This window comes from Cydia pomonella, chromosome 19 (assembly GCF_033807575.1).
Source record: "Cydia pomonella isolate Wapato2018A chromosome 19, ilCydPomo1, whole genome shotgun sequence".
NCBI classification, from domain to species: domain Eukaryota; kingdom Metazoa; phylum Arthropoda; class Insecta; order Lepidoptera; family Tortricidae; genus Cydia; species Cydia pomonella.
The window spans coordinates 14,419,019-14,445,148 of record NC_084721.1 but is presented as its reverse complement, the minus strand read 5'-3'; the positions used below and the strand labels follow the sequence as shown (position 1 = coordinate 14,445,148).

Genomic DNA, 26,130 nt, shown 5'->3' with positions numbered 1-26,130 from the left:
TTATATAGCAGCAGTCTTTGCCCTGGAGTAAAGTATCGCCTCGCTTTATTGAGCACATCGAGTTTTTTGGCAGCCAGCGCAGCCTTTCCTTCCAGGTGGCTACGGAATAGGACGTCACTGGAAATGTCGACACTGAGGATCCCAATACTCCCTGATATGGTAAGGACTGAGCCTTGGAACTGTGGGACCACAGTAAATAGAGTTTTCTTACCCGAGGGCTATGGAACGCAAGCTCCGACTGTGAAACGCGTGAGATAGAATAGGTACAGTCGAGTTCATAAATGTACCTATACTTATTTTAACAAAAATGTATGCAATGTATGTATAGGAAATTATTTGGCTGATAATTTCTCATAATATTTCATTTAAACTTATTCACTATTAAATACATTAAATAAGCCGTAGGCAAACATTCACAACAAACGCTGTGGTCGACTTGACTAGAAACGACTATGAATGATGCACGGTGTGTTTGTGTGTGTGTGTGTGTGTGTGTGTGTGTGTGTGTGTGTGTGTGTGTGTGTGTGTGTGTGTGTGTGTGTGTGTGTTTGTATATATGCAATTATATTCCTTTTTATTTAATGCAATCTTTTTGAAAATCGTATGACGGATGTGCACTTATGGCATTGTTTTACATTTACATTAAAGCATGTGCTGATCCGTCATTATATATTTGACGAAAGACTACGAATCGTATGTGCACATGTCTTTGTTTTATGAAGTACCCTATGATGCATGTAACGATACGTCATTTTTTCCACAAAAATTATCGAACGTTAGAATAGCGTTAAACTCGAAGCATAATTAATATCAAGGAAATATACTTAGCATTTTCATTAATATGCCAAAAATCAACAAAGAATATCGTATGTGCATAATGGGCTGACTGATCATGCGGCTGGCTATTATACTGCAAAAATTGAAACCCAAACAGCCGTGTGCGGCTGCGCACATACAATTGTTTTGCACAAGACTATCTTATTCACGTTTTAAACTACCTACTCGCCATTAGAACTTTAATTTTTTCACTAATTTTATCCCAATTTGGATATCATGCGCGATACATTCTCACTGTCCGGTAACACTGACGCAACGGCTTTACGCCGGCGCACAGCGCTTGCGGAATCGACGTAAAACAACGGAGCAGACGCATTTGTGACATTATTTTACGTCCACTGATTACTTTTGTACGTCGTTTTTCGAGTAAAATATCTGAGTAACTAAAAAAGTTTAAAAACTAATTTCTTTTGGTATAATGTAGAACGTATATTTTTAAGGCTATTTTTGCTATATAGTCACATGTTGCATTATTTTACCAAGGGTACACGCTGTGCCATGAAAACTACCCGCGGCTAACGAGCAAATAATGTTTTTCTACTCGTCGACTGTAATGGTTGAAATAAGATTTCGTATACCAAACTATAATTGCGACATGTATGGGCTCAATTAAAAAAAAAAAATTTATACGCTTTAGTCAACTATAAAAAAATTACCAATCACGTGCCTCTCTCTCTCGCGCGTTTATGTATTTTTTACTACTTACCAATTTTTATTACTTATTTAGGTTTTATAGTAAAAGAATATATACTATTGTATAATACAATAGTGGTGTAATCAAGCTTTTCAATCTCTTACCTCACTTAGGCAACTCAGCAAGCCTCGTTGCATAAACACGGTACTCGACTGAAAAGCACTCTATTATAGCACGATTGTATAAAATACTATTGCGTTTTTACCCATTTTCACGATGTGTTATTACAAAAAGTAAAGCAATATTCATTAAATTTCGCTGGTTCCGCAATTTAAATCCTACCTGCAAACGATATGCTCAATGTGATTACTTAGGTGTATAGGTAAACAACTACATGACAACGAATATTTAAAATCGTACGCTTTATAATAATAGTTGCCCAATTTATTATTTAGTCGCCAAACTATAATTTCAAGCTCCCTATTCATTTTTTGTGGCTTGAATTTCTGCTTTTCATTAATGTGATGCTTATATTTGGAGATGACATAGATTTTTAGGCTCTAAAATTTTAATACACGGCCAAATTATGTTTAAAATTTTATTTGCCCGAATAATAATAAGCCTTTTAAAAAATGTGAGTCTCCTTACAAGGAACTCATTATGTAGGGTAATAATGGCCGCCATGTCTAATAATAGAATATCTCACTTCCGGTTAAGATCTCGATTCAGCAGGGCTAAATTAGGTTAAAAACACGGTTGCTAAAAAGTTATATGATTTGCCAGTCATTTGCCATCTAGAAGGAGGGCGATTTTGTTTTTTTTTACCTAGACTATATCGATAAAGTAAACTGAAGAGTTATGCTTAAATCTATCAGGTAATGGATCCACAGACCTTGAAATTGCCATTGCCGGCGAACTGCAAGTCCTAACTGTGTATTTGACTCCGTCCCGGGTCAGAGCGTCACTGACCTGCGTATACACATTGCTTGATATCCTGTGCGCACGCCGCTGCGCGAATTAAGCACGAGTATGCGCGCGCCACGGCGCACCAGCCACTCGCAGAGCTCCAGACCGAAGCCGCCCAACCCGCCTGCAACATATACGAAATAGCGAATTAGAAATCATGTGTGCCGAAGAGAATGAAACACCTATAGTGTGAATGACATGGCCTCGCCGGACAGAAAATGAAAGAGCGTAGGCTACCAACCTGAAACTAGGAATTCAAAGCGCTGATGTCCCTAAGCTCCATCATCCGACACATGAGGTTTTTTTATACGACCTCGGTGGGAAACAAACAGAGGACTGGTAAACAGTCATCATAGCCCAGGGGTTACCAAATGGCGGACCGCGGTCTGGATCCGGACCGCCGACTCCATTATTATTTTTTACTTATTTATTAAACTCAAGTAGAAACGGACCGCGATGGTCATATTATTTTAAAAACCGGACTTGAAGAAACTCATTGATGACCCCTACCGTAGCCTATAGACGCCTGCAACTCTAGAGGTGATACATGCGCATTGCCAACCCTAGTTGGTCGAACAAGCTGTTGTGTAGTAGACGAGTAGGCGCGAAAAGGGAATAATTACATAAAAGATCCGCACGGGTCGAAGACTCGCAAGGGCCCCAAAAACATTAAGATAAGATGGCTATTTATAATGAACAATTGGTATAACATAATAGCTCGACTTTTTCGGGCAAAGTGCGGATGTTTTGTTTTAATGTGCGGATGCGAAAATTGTAATCATAACCAACATCTTCTAGCAACAGCGGTACTCATACTGACCGACGAGCACATAGCTCTTGCGGGGGTGCATGTAGGTGCGCGGCATCGCGGACACCAGCTTCGCTGGTACCGGTTCACTGTTCATCTCCTCCTCGCGCACTCGGATCAACACTTTTCCGACGTGCTTTCCCGTCGACATGTACCTGCGAGGCAAGCGTTAATAATCATTAAAAAGGGTCGGGTGCGTTATATCATTTATATATTTGCTTGTGAACATACCTGAAAGCTTGCTCGATTTGGGTGTCATCATAAACGGTGACGGGCAGCGGGCGCACAGCTCCGGCGGCGATGCCCTCAGCTACGCAGCGCACCACCTCCGCCTTCTCGGGGTCATCGCTGTCAAAGAACGCGTCTAGCAATATGCCGTGGACTGCCGTGTTGTTTAGCAGTATGGCCATACCAAGCGCCGTATTGGCGCTCAGGTCCACCTTGCCAATTTCGAGAAATCGTCCACCCTTCCCGAGGCAGCGGAGCGACGCCTGCAGCTGGGGTCCCGCGAGTGAGTTGAGCACGAGGTGGACGCCCCGACCGTGCGTGCGACGTAGCACCAGCTGCTCGAACGAGCAGTCACGAGAGTTGCCAATGTTGGTGTCCGGAAGATGCGGGAAGCGCTCCCGCAGGAAGGCGCGTTTGTCGGGCGAGCCCACGGTGGTGAAGACGGTGCAGCCGGCGTGAAGCGCGACTTCGATGGCCGCCAGTCCCACTCCACCCGCTCCCGCGTGCACCAGCACAGCTTCGCCGCGCCGCATGTGACCCCGCACTACCAGCGCGTAGTACGCCGTCGCATACGCTACCGGCACGGTGGCTGCCTCCTTCAGCGACCAGTGTTTCGGCACATCCCACATAAAGTTCACGTCGGGCATTACAGAGGTCGCCAGGCCTCGGAAAACTATGCCCATGATGCGCTTGCCGGTAGACAAACGGCCACTGAATTCCGAACCGAACATACAACTTTCCTGCAAAAACAATCATTACCGTAAATCAAGGTAAGTTTGGTGGAAGTTGACAGGTTTGTACTTATAGGTAGGGAGAACAAAATACTGGAATGTACTTAATTATGAAATTTACCTTTTTAACCCGAGTTCCTTTCGTTACTACGGGCGATAGCTTGCCGGAAGCGATCATGATGTCGCGGAAGTTGAGCGCCGAGTAATATATGCGACAAGGGTCGGTCGCGTATCGCAGATCGCTTTCGATCCAGCGCAGCGCCGAGAGATCTCCGCGCGTTAGTGTGTCCACGTACGCGTGCTCCACCTATGGATATAGGTACTTGGCGTAAGTATTTGAATTGAATAAGTAAATAAATAAATAAAAAGCCTTTTATATCTTGCAAACTAAGACTATACCTTTTCACATAACTAGAATACTAATTCTAAATTATGATTAACAATTAACTTTATTTTGAAAATTTAAAACTACTTAAAGTGCAAGAAATCCGCAGGTGAAGGCCTCCTCCAAAGATACCCAGTTTGCTCTCCAAGTATCTTAATACAAGCTATTAAGTCCTACTTTGACAGCACGTCAGAAAATAAATTATGTTTGACCCCTGCTCATATAAGGGCTTGTGCACAAATCACGCAAAGTTAGAAATCTTAGATAAAATTTAAGAGCTTAGAATTCGAGTCGCACCTGTACTCGGGTGCCGGTGATATCATCCAGTGGCAGGCGGCGATAAGTGCCCCAGATGCCATCACGCAGTACATTGAAAGCCATGTCACGCTGGACTTGCTTTTCGTACGCCGGCACGTCAGGATCAAATGCGTCCGGCGCTCCAGGCAAGTAGTAGACGCGGAGTCGATCACCGCCGGGCTCACACCTCAAGCACGTCCCCAGGCCCAGTACCCCTGAGCCGGGCGCGCGTGACCACACATACACGCGCATGTCTTCTGTTTCAGCGCGCTTCATGGCGTCCTTCAGTGACTCCACCCAGTTGAAAACGTCATCACGAACCTCGAGGACTACTCTTGTCGACGGCACAGCTGGAGTGCGTCGCAGCAGCACGTACTCACATGACCCGGCGTGCACTCGTGATACCTGCAAGAAGATTCATCGCGCTGCGTGATAAATTAACTACTGGGACAAGACTACACGTTTTCGCAACAATACCATGTAGTGACAAAGAGTACCAGGGAAAGGCCAGCGGCGGCGAGCAGCGCTTGTTGTGCAGGGTAGTCGAGCGAACGCTTGGCCTCCTCCAACAGCAGGAAGGCGCAGCGGGCGGCGAGCGCGCCCAGCACGCTCTCGTGTCGCGACAACACGTCAGCACTCAGCACCAAGTGGCTTTTGTCTAGGCCCCCCACATCTCTATTAGACAGCTGAAATCATTTTACTATGTTTCATATCACATCCTGTAAATGTTAGCGAATCACCGACAGCTTGTTGAAAATATCGAGAAGAGTCATGATACTGAGAAGTAACAGAGCCATCAAATGTACAAGAAATGAATAACCACCTTGATTCGCAGTGGGTCCATGGTGGCGCCGTACTGCAGTGCGTCGGCGCCGGCCGCCAGCGTGGCGCTCACGCGCAGTTCTGGTTCGTCATCCATCACTGCGCAAATATGGAAACCCAGACTAAAGAAACGTTTGAATAGCTTTATTATTCTTTTGGAATAGTTTTTCGATCCACTTTTGTTACTAAGCGGTTGTGGCCGAGAGGATCTGACATCCGACTTTCAAACCCGGAGGTCGCGGGTTCAAATCTTGACTGAGTTTTTCAGAGCTTGTGTATACGGAATATCATTTGATGTTCACTACTAGCTTCTTGGTGAAGGAAAACATCGTGAGGAAACCTGCATACATCCGCGAAGAAATTCAAAGGTGTATAAGAAATCCCCAACTTGCGTTGGGTCAACGTGGGTATTATTGCCCTCGCGCATGAAACCGTCCAAACCATATCGCGTTTATGTTTGAAGGAACGTCAATTTTGACACTGACATATCTAATCCATATCATAACTTTATCAAATGTTATACGTACTCGTAGGTATTTTAAAGTTCGAATCGGGCCGAAAACCTAGTGGCCTCTATGAAGAAATTGCATTTTATTTGTGTTTAATGGCTATTACTAATTAATTTTTCACAACACCACCTGGTAAGGGCTCGATTGATCAAAAACTGATAAGAAAGATGGGCGTTTATCCCCATGTGTGGCAAAATAATCAAATGCAAATTTTGTGTTATTTCGTTATGTTGGCTGGTAGAATTGACTTTTAATGATGATTTAGAATGATAAATATTCAATACTTAACTATAATTTTGAACTGTATTGGTTTGTTTTTGTTTGATATTTTACAATTAGTATTTTCCTTGCATTTTCCTTGGAGTGGTGAAATTACTTTTGACCTACTCCAGCCAGTCATTTTCTGTATTAACTGCTTGTGATAAGTGCAATGACTACAAAAGATTTTTTTTTTATTAATGGTCTACAAACTGGGAGTCACAACTAGGTCAACTAGTACAGCATATAAAATATACATTTTCAAAACAAAACTTGTGTGCATATTAAAATAGCATGAAAGAAAAAATAGCATGAAAAAGAACAGTTAGCTGACAACCTTTCATACTTAATACTGACAATTTACTGAAAAGTAAAGAACTAAGTATGAACAACGGAAAAAAAAGTAAGTTAACGAAAGAAGAAGAATTAATAGGTACATGTACCTCGTAAAGCGTGCGGCAGCAGCAGTGCGTCCACGGGTCGCTGCAGCGCTAGCTCTGCTACCTCGAGTTGCAGCACTCCACAGTTCTCGATCACCAATTGTATTGCGGCAGTAAGCGCATGTCTTTTGGAGCGCTCGTAGTCCTCGAAATCGAAACACGCACCATTGAAGGGTACAAATGCATGTCTTTCTAGAGTGGGAGCGGCTTGAATATTTGTACGAAGTAGTGCCAATAACGTACTGAAACCTGTGAGTTCTACACCACCAGCTACAATGGCATCAATGCTCGGGTAGCGCTTAACAGGCACACCGCCACTGGTGCCCGTGGCAGCCGCAACCGCCTCGCGCTGCGCTGCAGGATCAATGACTACACGCTGTATACGTGACGGCAAATACAAGTCACGCGGGTATGTAACAAGAGTGATTTGCAGTGCCGTATCCATGAACGAGATCCAGTTGCCTTCCCATTTAAGCAGGCCGCGTGTGCCATGTGCGTCCGAGGACTTAATCCCGCGGAACACGCCCTTATAGTTGTAGCCGCGGAGTCGTAATTCTTTATAGATGTCTTCAGAATCGAGAGCTGGTAGGTCTTCCTGTTTTTCTTCGGCCTCGGCCAGCTCGGCTGGAGCCAGGCGTTCGGCGGCGGGGTCGGCGGTCAGTCTCACCGTACCCGTGACCACCACATCCCCGCCTTCGCAAACCTGGAACTCCCCCGTCCCATCCAGCAACGAGACGAGAAATCGCACTGGCGCCTCACGCGACATGATGGTTGCGCGACGGAAATTCACGTTTTCTAACACCACCGCCGCCTGCTCCATATCTAGATTGTTCATCTTTGCCACGGTACGCCAAACCAGTGTCTATTTAAAATAAAAAAATAACAGTCAAACTCTAGCTAGTTTAGGTTTACCTAGCGTAATCAGTACATAAACAGGTAGGGCAAAACTCACAAGATATCCAGTGTTGGGGAATATAACCCGACCTTCGATGTTATGTCCAGCAATGAATGCGTCGTCAGGCTTGTTTAGGTCGTACTCGATGATATTCTCGCCGGATCGGGCGGCCGTCTTGTAGTCGGCCACGCGCCACTCGACAGAGTGGTCCCAGCCAACATGCGCCGCGAGCCCAGGCGTGCCGCGCGACACGGGCCAGGACACGGGCGGGTATAAACGCGATACCTTACAATGTAAGAAAAACGTTAAGTTAAAGTACTTAATGTTGAGATACTGTAATAACTTCACCCAAAAAACTTGGTCTATCAGCAGTTTGTCTACAGCGTTAAAATTAAATTCAAACTTCTGTCACCTGAGGTTGCGCGCCGGCCGCATAGACTTTGCCCACGGCGGCCAGCAGATGGACCAACACGGAAAAAAAAATCTGGTTGTTGTAACGAGAATTCGGTAAACCCTACAATTTTTATCGTACTATATGTGACAACTCTACAAATAGTAAACTCAACTATTCTCTTCTCGTAAAAGTTATATGGTATGGGTAAGTATGTTACATAGTAAGCAGTAGGGCTTAAATTGTTAACAGTGCTGGATGTGTATTGTTGAAATAACTACAGCCTTTTGTATCAGTTACCAAAAATATGTTGTGGTATATACTATATTGCTTGGTAGTAACCACTATGTTACTTTGTAGTATCTACCATGTTACTTGGTAGTAAGCACTATGTTACTTGGTAGTAGCCACTATGTTACTTGGTATTAACCACTATGTTACTTTGTAGTATCTACTATGTTACTTTGTAGTATCTACTACGTAACTTTGTAGTATCTACTACGTATCTTTGTAGTATCTACTACGTATCTTTGTAGTATCTACTACGTAACTTTGTAGTATCTACTACGTATCTTTGTAGTATCTACTACGTAACTTTGTAGAATCTACTGTATTACTTATCCCTTGGCATCTGCACAATAAATGAAATGCCTGATTATACTACTTCCCAAAACTGCTGTAAACTGTACTTATTGTTTGAATTAAAAAACAAAAGCAACTTTTTCGACTTCTTTCGAAAACGTTGATTTTATTAATAAAAACATAAAACCACTTAATAGCACCTTTTCATGGGAAGTAGTAATATCTGGCATTTCATTTATTATATATTGTGCAGAGGCTGGGGACAAGTCGTGTCAGTCGTAAGTTGCAATCAAGTTGTGAAATATTATAAGTAGACATAATTATGTACATATATTAATTATTATGCGTTATAATAAATGCGATGTAGTTAAATATTAACTGTAGACTATTTTCTATACAATATTAATTTTATGTTATGAAAAGCTTAAATAATTATAATGTAGTCACCTTAACCTATTTCACAATTTGAACAAAACAGGTTCCTAAAGTTGGGAAACTTCTAGTTTAAAAAAACTTCAAATGAAATCAATCATTATTTTATATTAATAGGCAACAAAACTGATTATGAGTCACATTTATAGAAAAAAGGTTTTACATTGTACAGTTGCCATCAAATATATCGGAGCGGCCAAGGTACTCATAAATATCTGGACGTGCACTATATCGCTTTGACAATAAAGACGTTGTTTTGTGATCAACTTGGCCGCTCCAATATATCTGTTGGCGACTGTAATATATCGGAGCGGCCAAGGTACTCAAAAATGTCTGAACATGCACTTTATCGCCTTGATTACCTTGGCTGCACCGATGTATCTGATGGCGACTAAATGAACTAAGTAATAATATCACTCCTCCCTAAACAGTGTACTTATATCCCTAATAGTTACCGCGATTGTTAATCAACGAAATAATTCAATTTAAACGGATTATATCGCGTATATATTTAACTATTATCCATTCCGACGTTTCGAGTACTCTTTTCTTGCACTCGTGGTCACGTCACGGGCGTCTGACGTCTACGGCACTTCCGTGGCAACGAGTGCAGGATAGTACTCAAAACGTCGGAATGGATATTAGTTAAATAATATACGCGATAGAATCCGCTTAAAAAGTTAAGTATTGGTTATATGGTAACAACTGATAACAAAATTCTAATCAAATAAATCAGTTCTACATTGAAGTGATACATTATATCCTTGTTATAATTTTTAATATACTTAATACCACATTCAAAAATAACAGGGGATCGATATTTGAATATCACCAACTGATTATATCACCCTACCGATAACATCAGCGGATTACTCCATTCCACTGGTCTAATTGGAATTATTGATAGTTAGGCGGAATAGAGCATTCCGCTGATCTCACTGGTGTTAAAATAGATTGGGTTAATAATAATTATTCACTTCGGTAATATTCAAATATCAATAATTTCAAATACAGTATACGACTACCCTGTATTTAAATATACACTATAATATTTGCCACGTCATGTACAGTTCTAATTTCAATGCTTTATTTTGATCACACTGGGTGTCGGGTTGATAAGTCTGCGATAATTACTTAGTACTAGTAGGTACATTACAGCACATGACAGAATAAAAATGCCTAGTTATACTTATATCGTAAAAATAGAGTTTCTCATTAGTGTATAATATACAGGCGGCCAAAAAAGAACTAGATTCCCGTTGGCTGTAAGGTTTTGGGACCCAACCATCCTCCCTAGATGGTTTTGGAACTTCTCAGATTGATTTGTGTTTTGGATTTTTGCATGGCGATTAAGCGGCGGCGGTGGGTAATGGCCCCTTATAGCCAACGGGAATCTAGTTCTTTTTTGGCCGCCTGTATAGTCTACTCCTAACGCCTACGATGCTTAATCTGCATGGCTTGAAAATGCCTTACTCCTGATATGGGAGAAAGGCGGCCATTATTAAGAATTAAATGTATATTCAGTAGACAGAGAATCCCCGTTTTTCAAGCCAGGCAGAGGAAGGCATCGTAGCCAATGTTGCACGAGTTGACGGTAAGAATAAAATGTACATACAATAATAAACGTACTTTGGCGTATTATTCATACAGGAGATCTTAGAACAATTTTTGTCCTATTATTAGATGTTACTGACTTAGTATTTGGAATATATTAATAAATTGTGTTATTGTAATTACAAAATAATATATTATCAGTCAGTTCTACATCGTAGCAATAAAGCCTCTCATCAAAAAACAAAGTCTTGAATAAACTGAATTCAAAAATAATGGTTTTATTTTCAAACATTACATAAATACACTCAATTAAACCAAACATTGGTAAGAGGCCATCACATATATATCTTAAGTAATAACCATATTTTTAGAGTACTTAGTTCCTTTTATAGAAACCCAACTAACTTGGTAAAGAGGGTGAGATGATAAGGTTAGAGATTGTCTTATTTTTCGTTCAGTATTATCAGTTACTGTTTTTTTAATTCCAAATTCGAAGATCTCATCTAGACCAGTTAAAAAGGTTTCATTTAATTGTAACTGATGCTTGATTGCCAAAGTTTTGCATGGATTTTTTCTGTTACTAGACACATTTGCAGGCAATTTCGATAAACGATGTTTGGCTTCATAACGCATTAACCATATTGACACTAAAGGACCGAACTTCTGTAACATATCATTATAATGCGTTAAAAAATGAAATTTAGAAGTTAAAGTCTTTTTACTGTACGTTAGATATAATTGATGGAGTTCTGTAACTAAAGACTGTAGTAAATCACAATTATCTTTGTGAACGGCATTAGATGTAACTATATCAATTATTTTCCTTAACACTATGTATAACTCCCAGATGTAATCACTGGATGGAATAAAATCACCTACGAGTAGCCCAAAGTATCTCAAGAAGCACAATATTTCAGACGCAGACATTTTAATTGTGTTGTTTTTTAAATTATCCAATGTTATTATCATAGGTTATATTCTCCTTTGGAAAAATGTTTCTAATTTTATTAGCGATACTAAAAAGCGTCTCATGTGTTACCCTCACATCAGGGTCTTCTGACAATAGATCTTCCACGATAATATTGCAAAGCTTCCTTCTGCTATTGCTTGACAACATTCCTTCTTCTTTGTGTAAATTAAGCAAGCTTCTACCCTTTGCAGATTTATTTAATATGTCCAGCAGTGCCTGTAACCAAATTTATTGCAGTGTTGAAGTTGGCTCGAAGTTAATTTGTTTTATTTTCAAGTTACAGGTACATAATAAGGCGTTGCTGCCATAAAAAATCATTTAGAAATAGACTTTATTGACAACCGACAATGATGTACAGTCATTTTCAAGTCAAAGGTACATAATAAGGCGTTGTTGCCATAAAAAGTCATTTATAAATAGACTTTATTGACAACCGACAATGATGTACAGTCATTTTCAAGTCAAAAGTACATAATAAGCCGTTGTTGCCATAAAAAGTCATACATAAATAGACTTTATTGACAACCGACAATGATGTAGTCATTTTCAAGTCAAAAGTACATAATAAGCCGTTGTCGCTATAAAAAGTCATACATAAATAGACTTTATTGACAACCGACAATGATGTAGTCATTTTCAAGTCAAAAGTACATAATAAGCCGTTGTTGCTATAAAAAGTCATACATAAATAGACTTTATTGACAACCGACAATGATGTACAGTCAGCATCAAATATATTGTAAGAGCTAGAGTAGCCAAATAGTTCGTCACACCATACAAAATATATGGTGTGACGAACTATTTGATCACTTTATATAAAGGGTGTGCTTTAGGTTATCATACTGGCGCCGCAACCGGATGTGGCAACGGTGTGTAAGCGTGACAGCGCTATCTCGTTCGCACACCGTCGCCGCATGCGGAAACTGCAGCAGTGTGTAAACCGCGTTAATCGATCACCAAATAAATAGATCTGCAACAAAATTGTACCACCAATTAATATCAAAATGATTACCAATAATATTTCCGGAAAATGATAGTAAAACCAAAATAATATATCTGATACCAAAATCGGATGAAAACATGTTGACCACTAAAAAAAAAGTTACTCCATTTCTATTAGAAGTCGGTTCTGGTGTTTACCGACCGCTGCCGCGGCACGCACGCTTTGTTCTCAGTTAACCTAACACACTTCTCCTCGCCTCGTTTCGCACGTCGTCGCACGTATCTTGAGTCTGTGAAAACTATTTTCTTTTTTTTTGTATTTTTACAGGTTTTTTATTATTATTATTTGGTGATAGATCTACTATTCTGGTTATACAAATCTGAAGTTTTAATTTGGGTGCAAATATCCATTAGTTAGGCGTTTCAGATTTGGTGACCGTTTCAATTAAAATGGTCACAGATATATTTGTTGTAGGCAGATATTATAATTAGGGGATACAAATTAGGTGGCAAATCTAAACTTTGGTGACAGAAAATGTAGTTGCCTATGGTAAATACCGGGTGAAATCTAAAATGTTATACAAGATAATAAAACCTAATCCCATTAATGATTTTGAACAACTTTTACTATGGGATCAACTTTGTAAGTAAAAAAAATTGAACAGTTTCATAGAAAAGGTCAAGGATAAGAAAGGTATGAGAAAGTTTTATTTATTGTAAATTTACAAAGTTGACCCCATAATAAAGTTGTTAAAAATTATGAATATATTCAGGTTTGATTATCTTGAAACACGTTTTAGATTTCACCCAGCACAACTATATGTTTGAGAAACTTAAAAAATCTTACTTGTCGTTTAAGCTTTGGAGTATATGTTATTAACACATTTGTTGAGCTGCTGCCAGAAGGGGATACATTTTGAATAGTGTACACCTCACTTGTCAACTGTTCGATTTCGTTGGTAAGGTCCTTTACTGGTGGTAGATTAATTGATGTGTTGACGCTACTGTCAGAAGGGGATCCATCTTGACTGCTTTGGAAGTTGGTAATATTCTTTATTGGTGGTACGTTTCTGCGTTTCTCATTCAACACATCGACATTAATGTCCGATATGCTCCCCTAAAAAAACACAAGTTAATTAGCCCCTTGTATAAAAAACATATTTACATGAACCCTTTCATACCTAACCGTAATGTACCTAGGGAACTCACGGATCTTAGGTCGTTTTGTATAAAGATAGCATTGTTACGTTCATAAAATAATTCCAAGAGTCTTAGATCTATACTGTTTAAAAAAGATTCACCACTCCACCTCGGAACGTTCTTTATCCCTTAGAAAGCGGAGGAGAAAAACGCATTTTATCCGCATGATGTGGGGAAAGTAAGTTTTGACTTGTTTCTTTACATTATCTGGTAGGATGGACTTTAAAGAGATGATTTTGAATTATATAATTTTGAAAGCATGAATTTGGCTTAAATTTTTAATATTTTATAACTTGTATTTTTCGCAGTGGCGTGGTGAAAAATGTTGTATTATTACTCGGCAGTAAAATTTGTTCCTGAGTTATAGTTGTTTTCTATGTATTTAAGTATTTATTTAGGCATATCTATCTATTATAGATAGATTAATAAGTGCTGGTGGCCTGGCGGTAAGACATCAAACTTTCAATCTGGAGGTCTTGGGTTCAAACCCCGACTCGTACCAATGAGTTTTCATTTGATATTTACCAGTCGCTTTTCAGTGACGGAAAACATCGTGAGGAAACCTGACCTAATCCCAACAAGTCCTAGTTTCCTGTCTGGGTTGGACGATCAGATGGCAGTCACTTTCGTAAAAATAGTGCCTACACCAATTACTAGGATTAGGTTGCCGAGCGGACCCCAGGCTCAATAAAACTATGGCAAAAGTCCGAGACAAACGCTAATTGGCCTCCGTGGGGTGAGGTAATTCAGATTGGGGCGGGCATAGCATGGCCATTCTGTATGAAATACTATTATTTATTCTGTGCTGTGGGACTAGGTCTGTTTGTGTAAGACTGTCCCATAATAATTATTTATTTCAATAATGCAACGTCATATTATTAAATTATCTAAATATTGAAACAGATAGGTACCTGACTGAGACTAAGAGAGAAATCATCATCATCATCATTTGATATTTGTTTCCAAAGATTTAAGTTGCTTATGAATGTGGCTCTGTCTCCAATTGGTTTAATCAGTTCTTGTATCATTCCCTGATCCAATATGTTGAATGTTTTGAGGGTGATCTTATTTTCTGTAAATACAAACAAAACTTAACCCTTTATTTCTTTTAAGCTTTTGGAAAGTACTTGAATATAAATAAATATATACATAAGGAAAACTGACACATGTGGACGAAAACTACCCTACCTCTGCAACGGCAACGGTGCCGATGCGGTAGATTTGACAAGGTGCTGGGAATATTACTTACTACCCAGTAGGACTAGTAGGAGGCATATTATTATACCTACTAGCTTTTGCCCACGACTTAATCTACGTGGAATAAGTCATTTCTCATACAAACTTCCACCCCCTTAAATCACGATTTCTGGAATAAAAACTATCCTATTTCCTTCCCCGGGACTCAAACTATCTTCTCCATACCAAATGTCATCTAAATCGGTTCAGCGTTAAAGCGTGAAGTAACAGACAAACAGACACACTGGGCCATATTATAACTTTAAAACACGTTTAGACACGACAAACAACTGAATCAGAAATATCAGAACTTGCTTGAAAATTATTCACATGTAACTCCAATAGGTACATACAACCTCAATATCGGTTGATTGATTTTTGTTCCGTGTTGGAGTATGTTTGAGATAGATTGTGTTTTTAATGTATTGTCTATGTAGGCATTTTAAAATTAGAATACGGCACAATGAAAAAATTGTACAGTACATTTGAATATAAAAAAAATGGAAACAAGACTTACGTTTGAATATCTCGTAGTATTCTGACAGACCCCACTCATGTAATATTTGCGCGATGTCTTCGTCCATTTTCAGTAAGACACAAGTTTTTCTTTTGTTATTTTCACTGCAAAGTAAATCTATAACTGCCTGTCACTACTTTTGCGCGGGCGACGTAAGTACGATTGGTCACGATCAGCGCCATACTGTTTGAAACCGCCCCGCGCGCCTTCCGCGCCCCTCCGCTCTCCCAGACGCAACGATCCGTATTGTAATAACACTAATAACAACAATAGTATAATGTAACTTACTTTGAGTATTGTTGGTGTAAACATTTAGATACTATTCCTTACAAGCTTTCAAGTTACTAGAATTGAACATTGCCCGTTACAAACGAATTGATATCGCTACCACATCAAAATAGTTGGTCGTACAATAAAATTAGTAAAGGGAACGTTAAATTAGTTAGCAGAACAAATTTCCGCTTACTACACATTCTTGTAGTATCGTATTTTTATATAGCTGCGACAACGATGGGAATTGTAAAGACGACGATGCTATTGTAACTATCCCTTGAGTATTGTTGATATAACATTTAGATCTTAACCTTTACAAGCTTTCAAGTTACTAGAATTGAACATTGCCCGTTACAAACGAATTGTAATCGCATCAAATCCAATGGTTGGCTGAACAGAAAAAAATGTTAGGAGAACGCAAAATTTGTTACAAGAACAAATTCCCATTTACTATACATTCTGGTAGTATTGTAAAAAATATTTTTTTCCGTGAATGCGTTAGACGCGTCGCGACGTACAAGCGGCACGTGCGCGGCGCGGGGCAGCGCACACTTCAGCAGCGCCTGCAATAACGCGTGCGGCGCCACCTCCACCACCAGTGCGCGCTCCGGCACCATGGCCAGCACAGCAGCGAACCGCACCGGCGAAACCAGGTTGTTCACGTGGTATGCTGCGTCGCTCAGTCGAGCTACAAAACGGTCCGAGATCAGTCGCCACTCTCAATAATCTGGATAATTCGGTATTTTAAACACTCACCTAACTCTGACTTCCACTGGTCCGGTGGTATTGAGGAGGAAAGCCAGCGGGTGCTGCGGGGCTTCGGATTAGGGATGACTTGCTGAAGGCGGTCGTGCAACAGCGGTGCGGCGCCGGCGATGTATTTGCTATGATACGCCACGCCTGAGGTGTTGACCATCCGCACAAACACGCCGTCAGCTGACAGCTGCTCAACGAATCTCTCTATAGACGCTAATGGACCGGAGATCTGTTGAAGAAAAAATGTCTTATTATAATACTTTTATTAACGCCTGTTATGTCTCAGCACACGTATTCAATAAGACCCCTTGAGGGCAGCGCGCCATCGATCGTTGTGAAATTCCTTGGCTCTCTCCTTTGTACATTAAAAGACGCCTTTTTGCTCAGTTAAGCGTGCTGTTGGACTATTCGACAGTTATATTATACTACTACTATACTACTACGGAAAATGACATTATTCAATACATTTATGGTCAAACAAAAGATACAGTGTCGTTGAAATAAATCTAAAAACAAATTACACATTTACTTGGATGAGAATATGTGACCTAAAGACATTATATCCAGACGTTTTGTAAATTATACGAACGGAGGGAAATCTATGATCGGTCTTGAAACTAAAAAAAAAGAATAATACAAGTAAGGTTTGTACTTTTGCCAGCTTTAACTGCAAGTCAATAAAACGCTCCACAGATGGTGTTAGGGAGTTATGTCGTACCTGTGACGTAATAGCTTTACAAGAAATATGGTTACTTAAGGAAGAATTATGTTACCAAAGCACTGTAGATAGTGAGTTTCGGTTTACGGGATCCTCGGCCGTCGACACGTTAGTGGAAATACTACGCCGTAGACCGTATGGCGGAGTCGCGCTATTGTGGAAGCAAAGTGTTCTTTCTGAGGTGTCAATGATAAAATATGATAACAATCGAGTGTGTGCAATCAAGGTCGCCATTAAAGATCGTTATATTTTGTAATTAGTGTATACATGCCTACAAATTCGTCTGTGAATTTGTCTCAATTCACGGACTGCCTGGGTACGGTGAGTGCAATCATATATGGCATAGAATCCATTTATATTCTAGGAGATTTTAATGCTAACCTTGGGGAATTATTTTTCACGGAGCTAATGGAGTTTTGTAGAGAACAGAATTGGACATGCATCGATACAGATAAGTTAGAGTTGAACTCTCGTACCTATACGTTTATTAGCGAAGTGTACGGAACCCCTAGTTGACTCGATCACGGTATCCTTACCCGAGCGGCTGTGCATTCAGTGCGAGATGTTCGGGTCAAATATGACTCATGCTGATCTAATCACTTCCCTCTTATCATGGAATGCGATTTAGAATTAACACCTAAGCTGCTTAGCACAATAATCGCGAATAAAGAACTAGTCTGGGGGGAAAGAACGGAGCAACAAATTAAACTGTATTAGAGGGAGGCTCATTCTAGACTGCGGCGTAAAGACTTCGACCATAATTTCACAAACTGTGCAGATAAGATACTTATCGCAATAGCGTGGCTCATAGGCGTATTCTTGACAACTTGTACACCAATATTGTAAAAGCATTAAGTGGGGCCGCAGTATGTAGTAGGGGTAGTAGAGTGAAGGGAGCAAAGGGTGAATGCTTAATGGGGTGGAGTAAACACGTCGGCGAAGCTCATCCGGTGGCCAGGGCGAAGTTTCTCGAATGGGTGTCGTGCGAAAACCCCCAGAGTGGTAGAATGTTCGAAGAGATGTGTGGCAGTCGAAAAATATTCAAATCTCGGTTAGTGTTGTCAGAAGCGCGAAGAGCAGGTAAAAATGGATACTCTCGCTGAAAAACACTCCAAAGGCAACTTCCGGGGTTTTTGGCTTGATACAAAAAAGATGAGCGTTCCCCCTGGTCTTCCTGGGAGCGTTGACGGGGTGAGTGACCCCAAAAGCATTGCGAATGCCTTTAAGGATCAATTTTCGGGTGCAATCTCCTCCGGGTCCGGGGAGTACGGCGCTCGATACTCTGACCGACTTGCTAGGGGGCATAAGATTTACAGAAATTTGCAGGAAGTATGCAGATGGCCGCTTGTACTAGTTCTGTGTCCAGTAACCTCCTTCAGCTCGGCCTTCAGCCTCGCGTGTAGCCGTGCCTCTTCGGGACGTTTCGGGCCCTCGTCTATAAGCGAATCTCGGCCTTTGGCCTTCGCAATAGCTGACCTTACCCAGACCTTACCATGTTTCAGGTGAACCATTGCGGCTGTGTCCCTAAACAGCCTAACAGCATTTTTGTTCTTAAGTCAGACTCGCACTTGACTGAAGTTTCCTAATAGGTTCCCTGTCATATTTAGGTAAAGACCTGTTTTGTATATATTTTATTTTTATTTTAGACCCAGTAGTTTCAGAGATAAATCGCCGGTCATTTTTTGCCTATTTTCTTGAATAACCTCTAAAATGCTTATTCTAAAATTATATATATATATATTTGAGATTCTTACAATGAGCCCTTTCATTTGATATGTAACACAATTGAATTAGCAAAAGTATTGCTTTTTAATTTTCTCATTTAGCCCCTATATTTAATATTCATTTTTTTGCGGTACATTTTTTTTTTTTTTAATTTATTTAGAACACAAACAGTCACATATACAAATGAAATTGAAGTACAATGTAGAGTACTTAACATACTTAAGAATCATAGACCTGGAGGTTCATTATTAAGTACATAATGTTAACATACATACCAACAGCATAAAGAAAATGAAATCATGAGCCATACTTAAAATCTATTTACTAGTCTTCAGAGGACAAAAAAAATAAAAATACAATACATGTCCGTCTTTGGGTCACACACTTACATATGTGTACCAAATTTCAACTTAATTAGTCCAGTAGTTACGGAGCAAATAGGCTGTGACAGACGGACAGACAGACAGACGCACGAGTGATAATAAGGGTTCCGTTTTTTCCTTTTGAGGTACGGAACCCTAAAAATTTGTCAAAAATACTCGTTTGGTGAAATTGACCCACGTCGTTTGTACTCACCGTAACACTGTCAGGGGAGTTGTGGCAAGCGAGCTCGATGTCTGCGGGGCAGCGGCGCGCGGCCTCTTCCCAGCCCAGCCCGACGGCGGCCATGGCGCCCGGCGCCGGCGCCGCATCCAGTATGCAGCGCCCGCGCCAGTACGCGCACAGCACCGTCTGTTCTGCCGTTAATGTCTCATCCGCATACGCACAACCTATATATGTATATATATCATATATATATGTATAGGCAGATAAATGGAATTCAACTGGATCAAGTCACGAATGTATAAGTTTATTAGTGTATATATGTTATGGTTATGGACCAAGTGATAAATGGGGCATTATGAATAATAACCAAAATACGATGGCAATTTGATAATAACTATTAAAATAAATAAATTGTCCGGGCATTATACATAATGTTTTTTGTTGTAGTGTTGTTCAAATGATTTATTGTTTGACGCCATATAATTTTAATTTCTGTAATTGTAATTCTAATTAAGCCCTAATACTTAATCATCTGTGTGGTTAACGTTTTTCTTCTTACAGTTTTTATTAATTATTTAGTACGATAACTTTTGTTTATTTGACCGAAACCGGTAATAAAAAATATATATCAATTTTATTTTGGACATTTAACCAAAATTTAAAACGCTAATACTTAATTTCTCCTTTTTACCTAGATGCATTTATGCAACTAAAGTTAAAAAAAATATTGGATAATCAGACTTAGGATTTTGAATTATTAGCATATATTTATAATCCATTAGTTCTTAGCAATAGCAACTAAAAAAAGTCAATTTAAAAATATATGTATCTAACAAAATAAAAACAAAAATATCATACATCTTTTGCTGTTTTATAGATGCTCTGACCTATATGCCTGGCGTGCAAAAGTATTGCATCATTTTGCATTTTTTCATCTGCGCCCAATATATTTGTAAACTGGTTAATTTTGTTAAATTATTTAAATGTAATTATAGTCCTTGAAGTTTATATACAATTCGTTCGTATTTAATTGTATAAATATTATTTTACTTAACTAAATGTTATGCGTTGAAGTTTTAGCTTTACAAAAAGTAAAATAAACATGGATATCGGCTCAGTATTTTTAGATTATCGGCATAGTTCCGGTTTGTGAGCATTTTCGCGTTATCACAAGCACGAGTTGCACTACCATTAATCCCTATAAAACGGGGGGTAGAAGAGCTTATCAGAAGTCGATTGGTGCCGCATATTTTCCCGTGAAGAAGACCTGGAAAAATGGAAACCGCTAAAGCTCAAGCCCGCCAAGTCGTATTTCGCTAAAACGCAAGAGGGTCGTAGCCAACTTTCAGTAGCTGCCGAGCTGAATCTAAGTCAATTTACAGTTTGTAGAGCTTACCAAAGGTTCCAGCGAACTATGGAATAGGTTGATATGCCTAGAAGTACCTTTACTTCAAGATCGAGAAGCGGCCGCAGAACGTGCACAACAGAGAGGGACGACCACACTGTAACAACGTTTCCGAGATCGTCACCAGACAAATTTTGCGATCCAGTAGCGTCTGCATGAGGTACGAGTAGTTACCAGTGAGTAGCAGTACCACGGAGATAGCAGCGTAGTCATTGCCTAGCTATTTTAAAGTAAAGAGGGTGAAAGTGGAGCTCAGACAACACGCATCAGCCAACTGGGAGACCCACATTGCCAGTATAAACGACGACATGCCCTCCATTCACCGTCTGTGCAGGCAGGAAAAAACCAAAGAAGCTGTGAAGCCGTTAGTGAACGAAGGGTGCACGCTACGCTACAAGGCCGAAGAAAGGGCGCTCTTGAGCGAACGTTCCACCATACTCCGCTACGAATGCGACCCACATGAGGGAGGTAGAGGAGCAAGTAGCAGCGCAACCACCGAATACAGTGGAGGACCAGGTCTTCTTCCCACCCGGCCAAGGAAGACACGCAACCACAAGGACCAACCCGAAGAAGGCTCCAGGCTAGCGCCTCGCCATGCGACATGTTCGGGATCAATATTCAAAATTCAAAGATTTATTCTGCAAGTAGGCCTCAAGGGCTCTTTTACAAGTCAATACAACATTTATAGTAACATCATATAGTGACATGAAAAATACATAACAACATTTATAAATACAACAGCCAATAACTGGGTAAACATTACATTATAATAATCTTAAAATATATAATTACTACAATACAATAGAGATGTAAAGTCTCTCCAAGTGTCCAAATAAAATTTATACTAAATAAATAACTCGCGTCTGGATAGATCGAATGCTAATTCGCGATGCGAACATGGCGCTTCGTCACCTGCCGCAGCACACCATAGACCTTCGTTTTAATGGGATCATGAGCTCGGAAGAAACTTGGCTGAGTCATTAGGCTACCGAAACCGGGGTTCCGGTCAAAGTTTTCGACCACCCTGCAGCTGACCAGAGTCCTCACCTCCATGGTTGAGAGGATGAATCATTTACGCGGTGCATAATTCCGTCCAAGACGATGAGAAACAGCAGCAGTAGGAAGCCTTTTCTGACTCCCGCGAGAACTTTGATGCCTTCGGAGATAAGGCCGTCGTGTGCAACTTTGCAGGCAGCAGGTCTCGCATCTTAAGTGGAACTCCAATCTCATGGTGCCTTCGACAGATTCTCGGGATATACTGGCCCGAGAGACTATCTAATGAACGCCTATTAGATACCTGCCGCGAAACTCCGATCGGTCACCAGATCGCGCGCCGCAAGTAGACCTGGATCGGTGACACTCTTAGAAGGGATCCCGACCACATCCCTAAGCAAGCCCTAGAATGGACCCCGCAAGGCAAGAGAGGATGAGACCGTCCCAAACAGTCCTGGCGGCGCTCATTGGCATCCGAGTTGACAGCAATCGGGCTATCATGGCCTGAGGCGAAGCACGCAGCCCAAGACAGAACGAGATGGCGGCGCACTGTGGACGCCCTACGACTTACGCCTACGTACGCAACTCTTGCGATAGCCAAAGTTTTAAGCTGACTTAAACGCCGCGATGGAACTAGCTTTTCTTAGTGTCAGGCAGATGGTTATAAATATAACGGAACGAACGAACAGGGAACTCATGGATCAGAGCCTGAACGAGTTCAACGGTCATCTTGTGCGCAGAATGTTTAACCGCGCCCACTCTTCCCAATGCCAACTTGCTGCAGGGAATAACCCCAGACACCCGCCGGTCACAAGCCTAACCGCGCGAGCTCGTGCCACCACTTCTAGGATCCACAAAGCCACAGACTGGCCAATATGACCTCTATGCCAAGATGGCCAACGCAAAAGAAAGTAAAACAGACCGGACTGTCGTAACAGCCCGCGACAGACTCCGCCAAAAGGGTCCAGTTCTGAAATCATGCCCCCAAAAGGGGTGTGTAAGAATATAGAGTAAGTTGGATTTCACTATGATTAGAATCTGAATTATGAAAAATAAAACCTGTTAGCGCTCCTCCGTATTCGCTTTCAATGCAAACAAAACGAAACTCATTGGTCGTAAAAACCTTCGACATACAGTGGCGCTGTATGTAGAAGGTTTTTTACAATAAATGTATTTATATTCTATTCTTATTCTATTCTAAACAAAACCAATGAGCGCTGTACAGTAAACAGTGAAGCATTTGACGTCCGCACACTGCTATACCTAGAGGATTATGGTTGGCGTTACTGTGTGTCACGCATCTGTTTCCGTCCCCACATCTCATCCAATGTATCAGTTGGCCCGGTACAGCTTGATTCTAAATAATGCCCTCATTAATCACTTGGTCCATAATATATATATATTGTGATAAAAATATAACTCCAAAATCCGCAGTAATAATTTCACTGTATGAGCAAGGAACTGACCAACTTCGCCAAGGGAATGACCAATGATGCCATCAGGTTGTACGCCAAGCTCACGCAGTACGTCGACCATGGCCACCTGCACGGCAGCAATGGACACGAAACAATTGATGGCGTTGTGGAATTCTTTCTCCGATGCTTCCGCGACCACGTACGAGAGGTTCACGCCGTACGGCTCAAGCGCTCTCGCCGAGCGCGCGATACTCCGCGCGAATGTCGGCAAGCGTAATAGCTCACGCGCCATGCCGGCCCATTGTGAGCCCATGCCGCTAAACGCGAACCAGACCGGGCGCGGTTTGCCTTCGTTTTCGAGCACATCAAGCACGGTCCCCGCCTGGTCTAACACGGCATACCCGCGACGGGGGTGGCCAGCGGTGGCGCGTGCATGTACTGCGTCTATTAAAGCGTGTAATTCCGCGTCGCGTGGATGATCAACCGCTAGCCGAAGTAATTTCTCGACGGCGTCGTCGGTGCGGCCCGAGGCCAACACGAGGCGTGGCACCGGGTACTCTGCGGGCGGGGGCCGCTCGCCGCGCCCTCCTTCTAAAATCACATGCGCGTTGGCGCCGCCAAACCCGAACGAGTTCACTGCCACTAGTCCGCCTTGCCACGTTGTGTTTTTTTCAACCACCTGCATCACAAGTACGAGGATTAGATATCATATTTTATATATTACATACCTAGTATACACATGAAGCATCAACGCATAATAAAAAAATCGATCCTAACGTGACCAAGAAGTCATACAACTAGCTTTAAAGATGTGATTTGACTTTCCAGCTGCAGTAAGCGCTCGCTGAGGTGTAGTAGTTCACAAGCGTTTTAGTGACAAGATTAGTCGCGTTTAACCAAGACCAAGATACCTTAATACGACCATCACTGAGTGCTGGGATGCCGGTGTTGGGGTTTTTGTAGTGCAAGTTGCCGGGGATGACGCCGCGCTCCATTGCCAACACCATCTTAGCAACCGAACAAAGCCCAGAGGCTGGCTCCGTGTGCCCTATATTGGACTTGACCGAGCCTATTAGTAGCGGTGCATCCCGGTCCTTACAGAATAGCTCCGCAATTGCGTTCACCTCCTCTGGATCGCCTGCCTGAAACATATAATCAGAACACTTAATAGAGTGTTACCGCATACTGGACTAATCCATCGATCGATTAGCCTAGGTAGAAACTATCGCCCGATTGGTGTGGTAACGCCCTCAACACTAAAGGTATATTAAAAGGTATTGTAGTACTTGAGATATGTCATCCTGTTCTCACCTTGGTACCCGTGCCGTGCGCTTCCAAATAGACGATGTCCTGTGGGCGCAGGCCGGCGTCTTCAAGGGTCTCTTGCGCGATGCGACGCTGTATGACGCCGGCGGGATAGAAAATGCCTTGCGGCTTGTAGCCGTCGTTGTTCACGCCCGCACCGCGCACCGTGCAGTATAGACGGCGCGCTTCGTGACGGCGTTGCAACATCACGGCCACCACCGCCTCGGAACGCACGTAACCCTGCCCGCTTTCGTCGAAAGAGGCGCAACGACCATCCGGTGAGAGCATGGTCAACTGATGGAAGTTTAATGACGTTGTTGGGTCGAGGCAAAGGTTTATGCCGGCGACTACCGCGGAGTCGCAACGGCCTGCCCGAATATCGTGCACGGCCTGTGCCAGTGCGTACATAGAGCTTGAACAGGCGACATCGATACCAACCGAAGGCCCTTTGAAGTCAAATGAATAGGAAACTCGGTTGGGGAACATAGCGTTGGCACCGCCAATCATAGCGTAGCCGTTGATCTTGTCGCTGTCATTGCACCATATGTTTAGACTTTCCGAGCGGCTGACACCGACGTAAACGCCCGTGCGCGTGCCGCGCAGCTCGGCTGGGCAGAGCCCGGCGTCTACTAAGGTCTCGTGCGTCACCTCCAGAAGCACCCGCAGCTGCGGGTCCATGACATCAGCTTGTTTGTCGGATACGCCGAAGAACGCTGCGTCGAAGTGTGCCAAGTCCTTTAGCTTGCCGCCCCGTTTTGGCAATCCATACATTCCTGAAACATTACACTGATGGATTCAACACTTTACAACTAGAGTAACATTTTATAGAAAACAAGTCACTTTAGATCTCCCACTTTTCTAAAAAACCTCTTTGACGAGTTCGGAGTGGTTACCTGGCGTCCACCGGCGGTCGTCGACGGTGACCATGTCGACGCCTGCGAAGAGATGCTGCGCAAATTCCTCTATATCGCCGCTCTCGGGCAGCCGGCCCGACAGTCCTGTCAGCACCACTTCTGACCCTGCGCTGTTGCCATTGATCGCGCTTGGCATCTTTCACAATCTGAAACAGACCACTGTGCAGAGTGGACTTACTTCATTTTTAAATAGTATTACATTTTAAATTGTATCTATTAATACAATTTTTAGGGTTCTGTACCTCAAAAGGAAAAAAACGGAACCCTTATAGGATCACCCGTGCGTCTGTCTGTCCGTCTGTCACAGCCTATTTGCTCCGAAACTACTGGACCAATTTGGTTGAAATTTAGTACATATATGTAAATCTGTGACCCAAAGACGGACATATAACTTAAATAATTGAATCCCAAACATAATAGGGGCTACTTTTGGGGGGTAAACGAGA

The 26,130-nt window shown here is 41.8% G+C and overlaps 2 protein-coding genes across 2 annotated transcripts in view; both read right to left on the bottom strand.

The window, feature by feature from the left end:
- LOC133528513 (fatty acid synthase-like) overlaps positions 1 to 25,820 on the bottom strand; it is a 31,104-nt gene extending 5,284 nt beyond the window's left edge. The window contains exons 1-17 of the mRNA XM_061865900.1: positions 25,664 to 25,820; positions 24,777 to 25,543; positions 24,377 to 24,607; positions 23,517 to 24,144; positions 19,683 to 19,876; positions 16,664 to 16,892; positions 16,403 to 16,595; positions 8,223 to 8,280; positions 7,868 to 8,095; positions 6,919 to 7,777; positions 5,710 to 5,807; positions 5,384 to 5,572; positions 4,887 to 5,291; positions 4,326 to 4,511; positions 3,477 to 4,213; positions 3,258 to 3,400; positions 2,441 to 2,561 (exon numbers count right to left, since the gene is read on the bottom strand). Coding sequence (XP_061721884.1) covers positions 2,441 to 2,561; positions 3,258 to 3,400; positions 3,477 to 4,213; positions 4,326 to 4,511; positions 4,887 to 5,291; positions 5,384 to 5,572; positions 5,710 to 5,807; positions 6,919 to 7,777; positions 7,868 to 8,095; positions 8,223 to 8,280; positions 16,403 to 16,595; positions 16,664 to 16,892; positions 19,683 to 19,876; positions 23,517 to 24,144; positions 24,377 to 24,607; positions 24,777 to 25,543; positions 25,664 to 25,820 — 5,423 coding nt within the window. The remainder of the gene's footprint in view (positions 1 to 2,440; positions 2,562 to 3,257; positions 3,401 to 3,476; positions 4,214 to 4,325; positions 4,512 to 4,886; positions 5,292 to 5,383; positions 5,573 to 5,709; positions 5,808 to 6,918; positions 7,778 to 7,867; positions 8,096 to 8,222; positions 8,281 to 16,402; positions 16,596 to 16,663; positions 16,893 to 19,682; positions 19,877 to 23,516; positions 24,145 to 24,376; positions 24,608 to 24,776; positions 25,544 to 25,663) is intronic.
- On the bottom strand, positions 9,304 to 16,394 carry LOC133528243 (uncharacterized). The gene is made up of 4 exons (XM_061865533.1): positions 15,635 to 16,394; positions 14,793 to 14,953; positions 13,529 to 13,798; positions 9,304 to 11,955 (listed from the first exon to the last, which is right to left on the bottom strand). Exons 1-4 carry the CDS (start codon positions 15,699 to 15,701, stop codon positions 11,719 to 11,721), a joined length of 735 nt encoding a protein of 244 aa, XP_061721517.1. The 5' UTR covers positions 15,702 to 16,394; the 3' UTR covers positions 9,304 to 11,718.
- Positions 25,821 to 26,130: the final 310 nt, after the last annotated feature.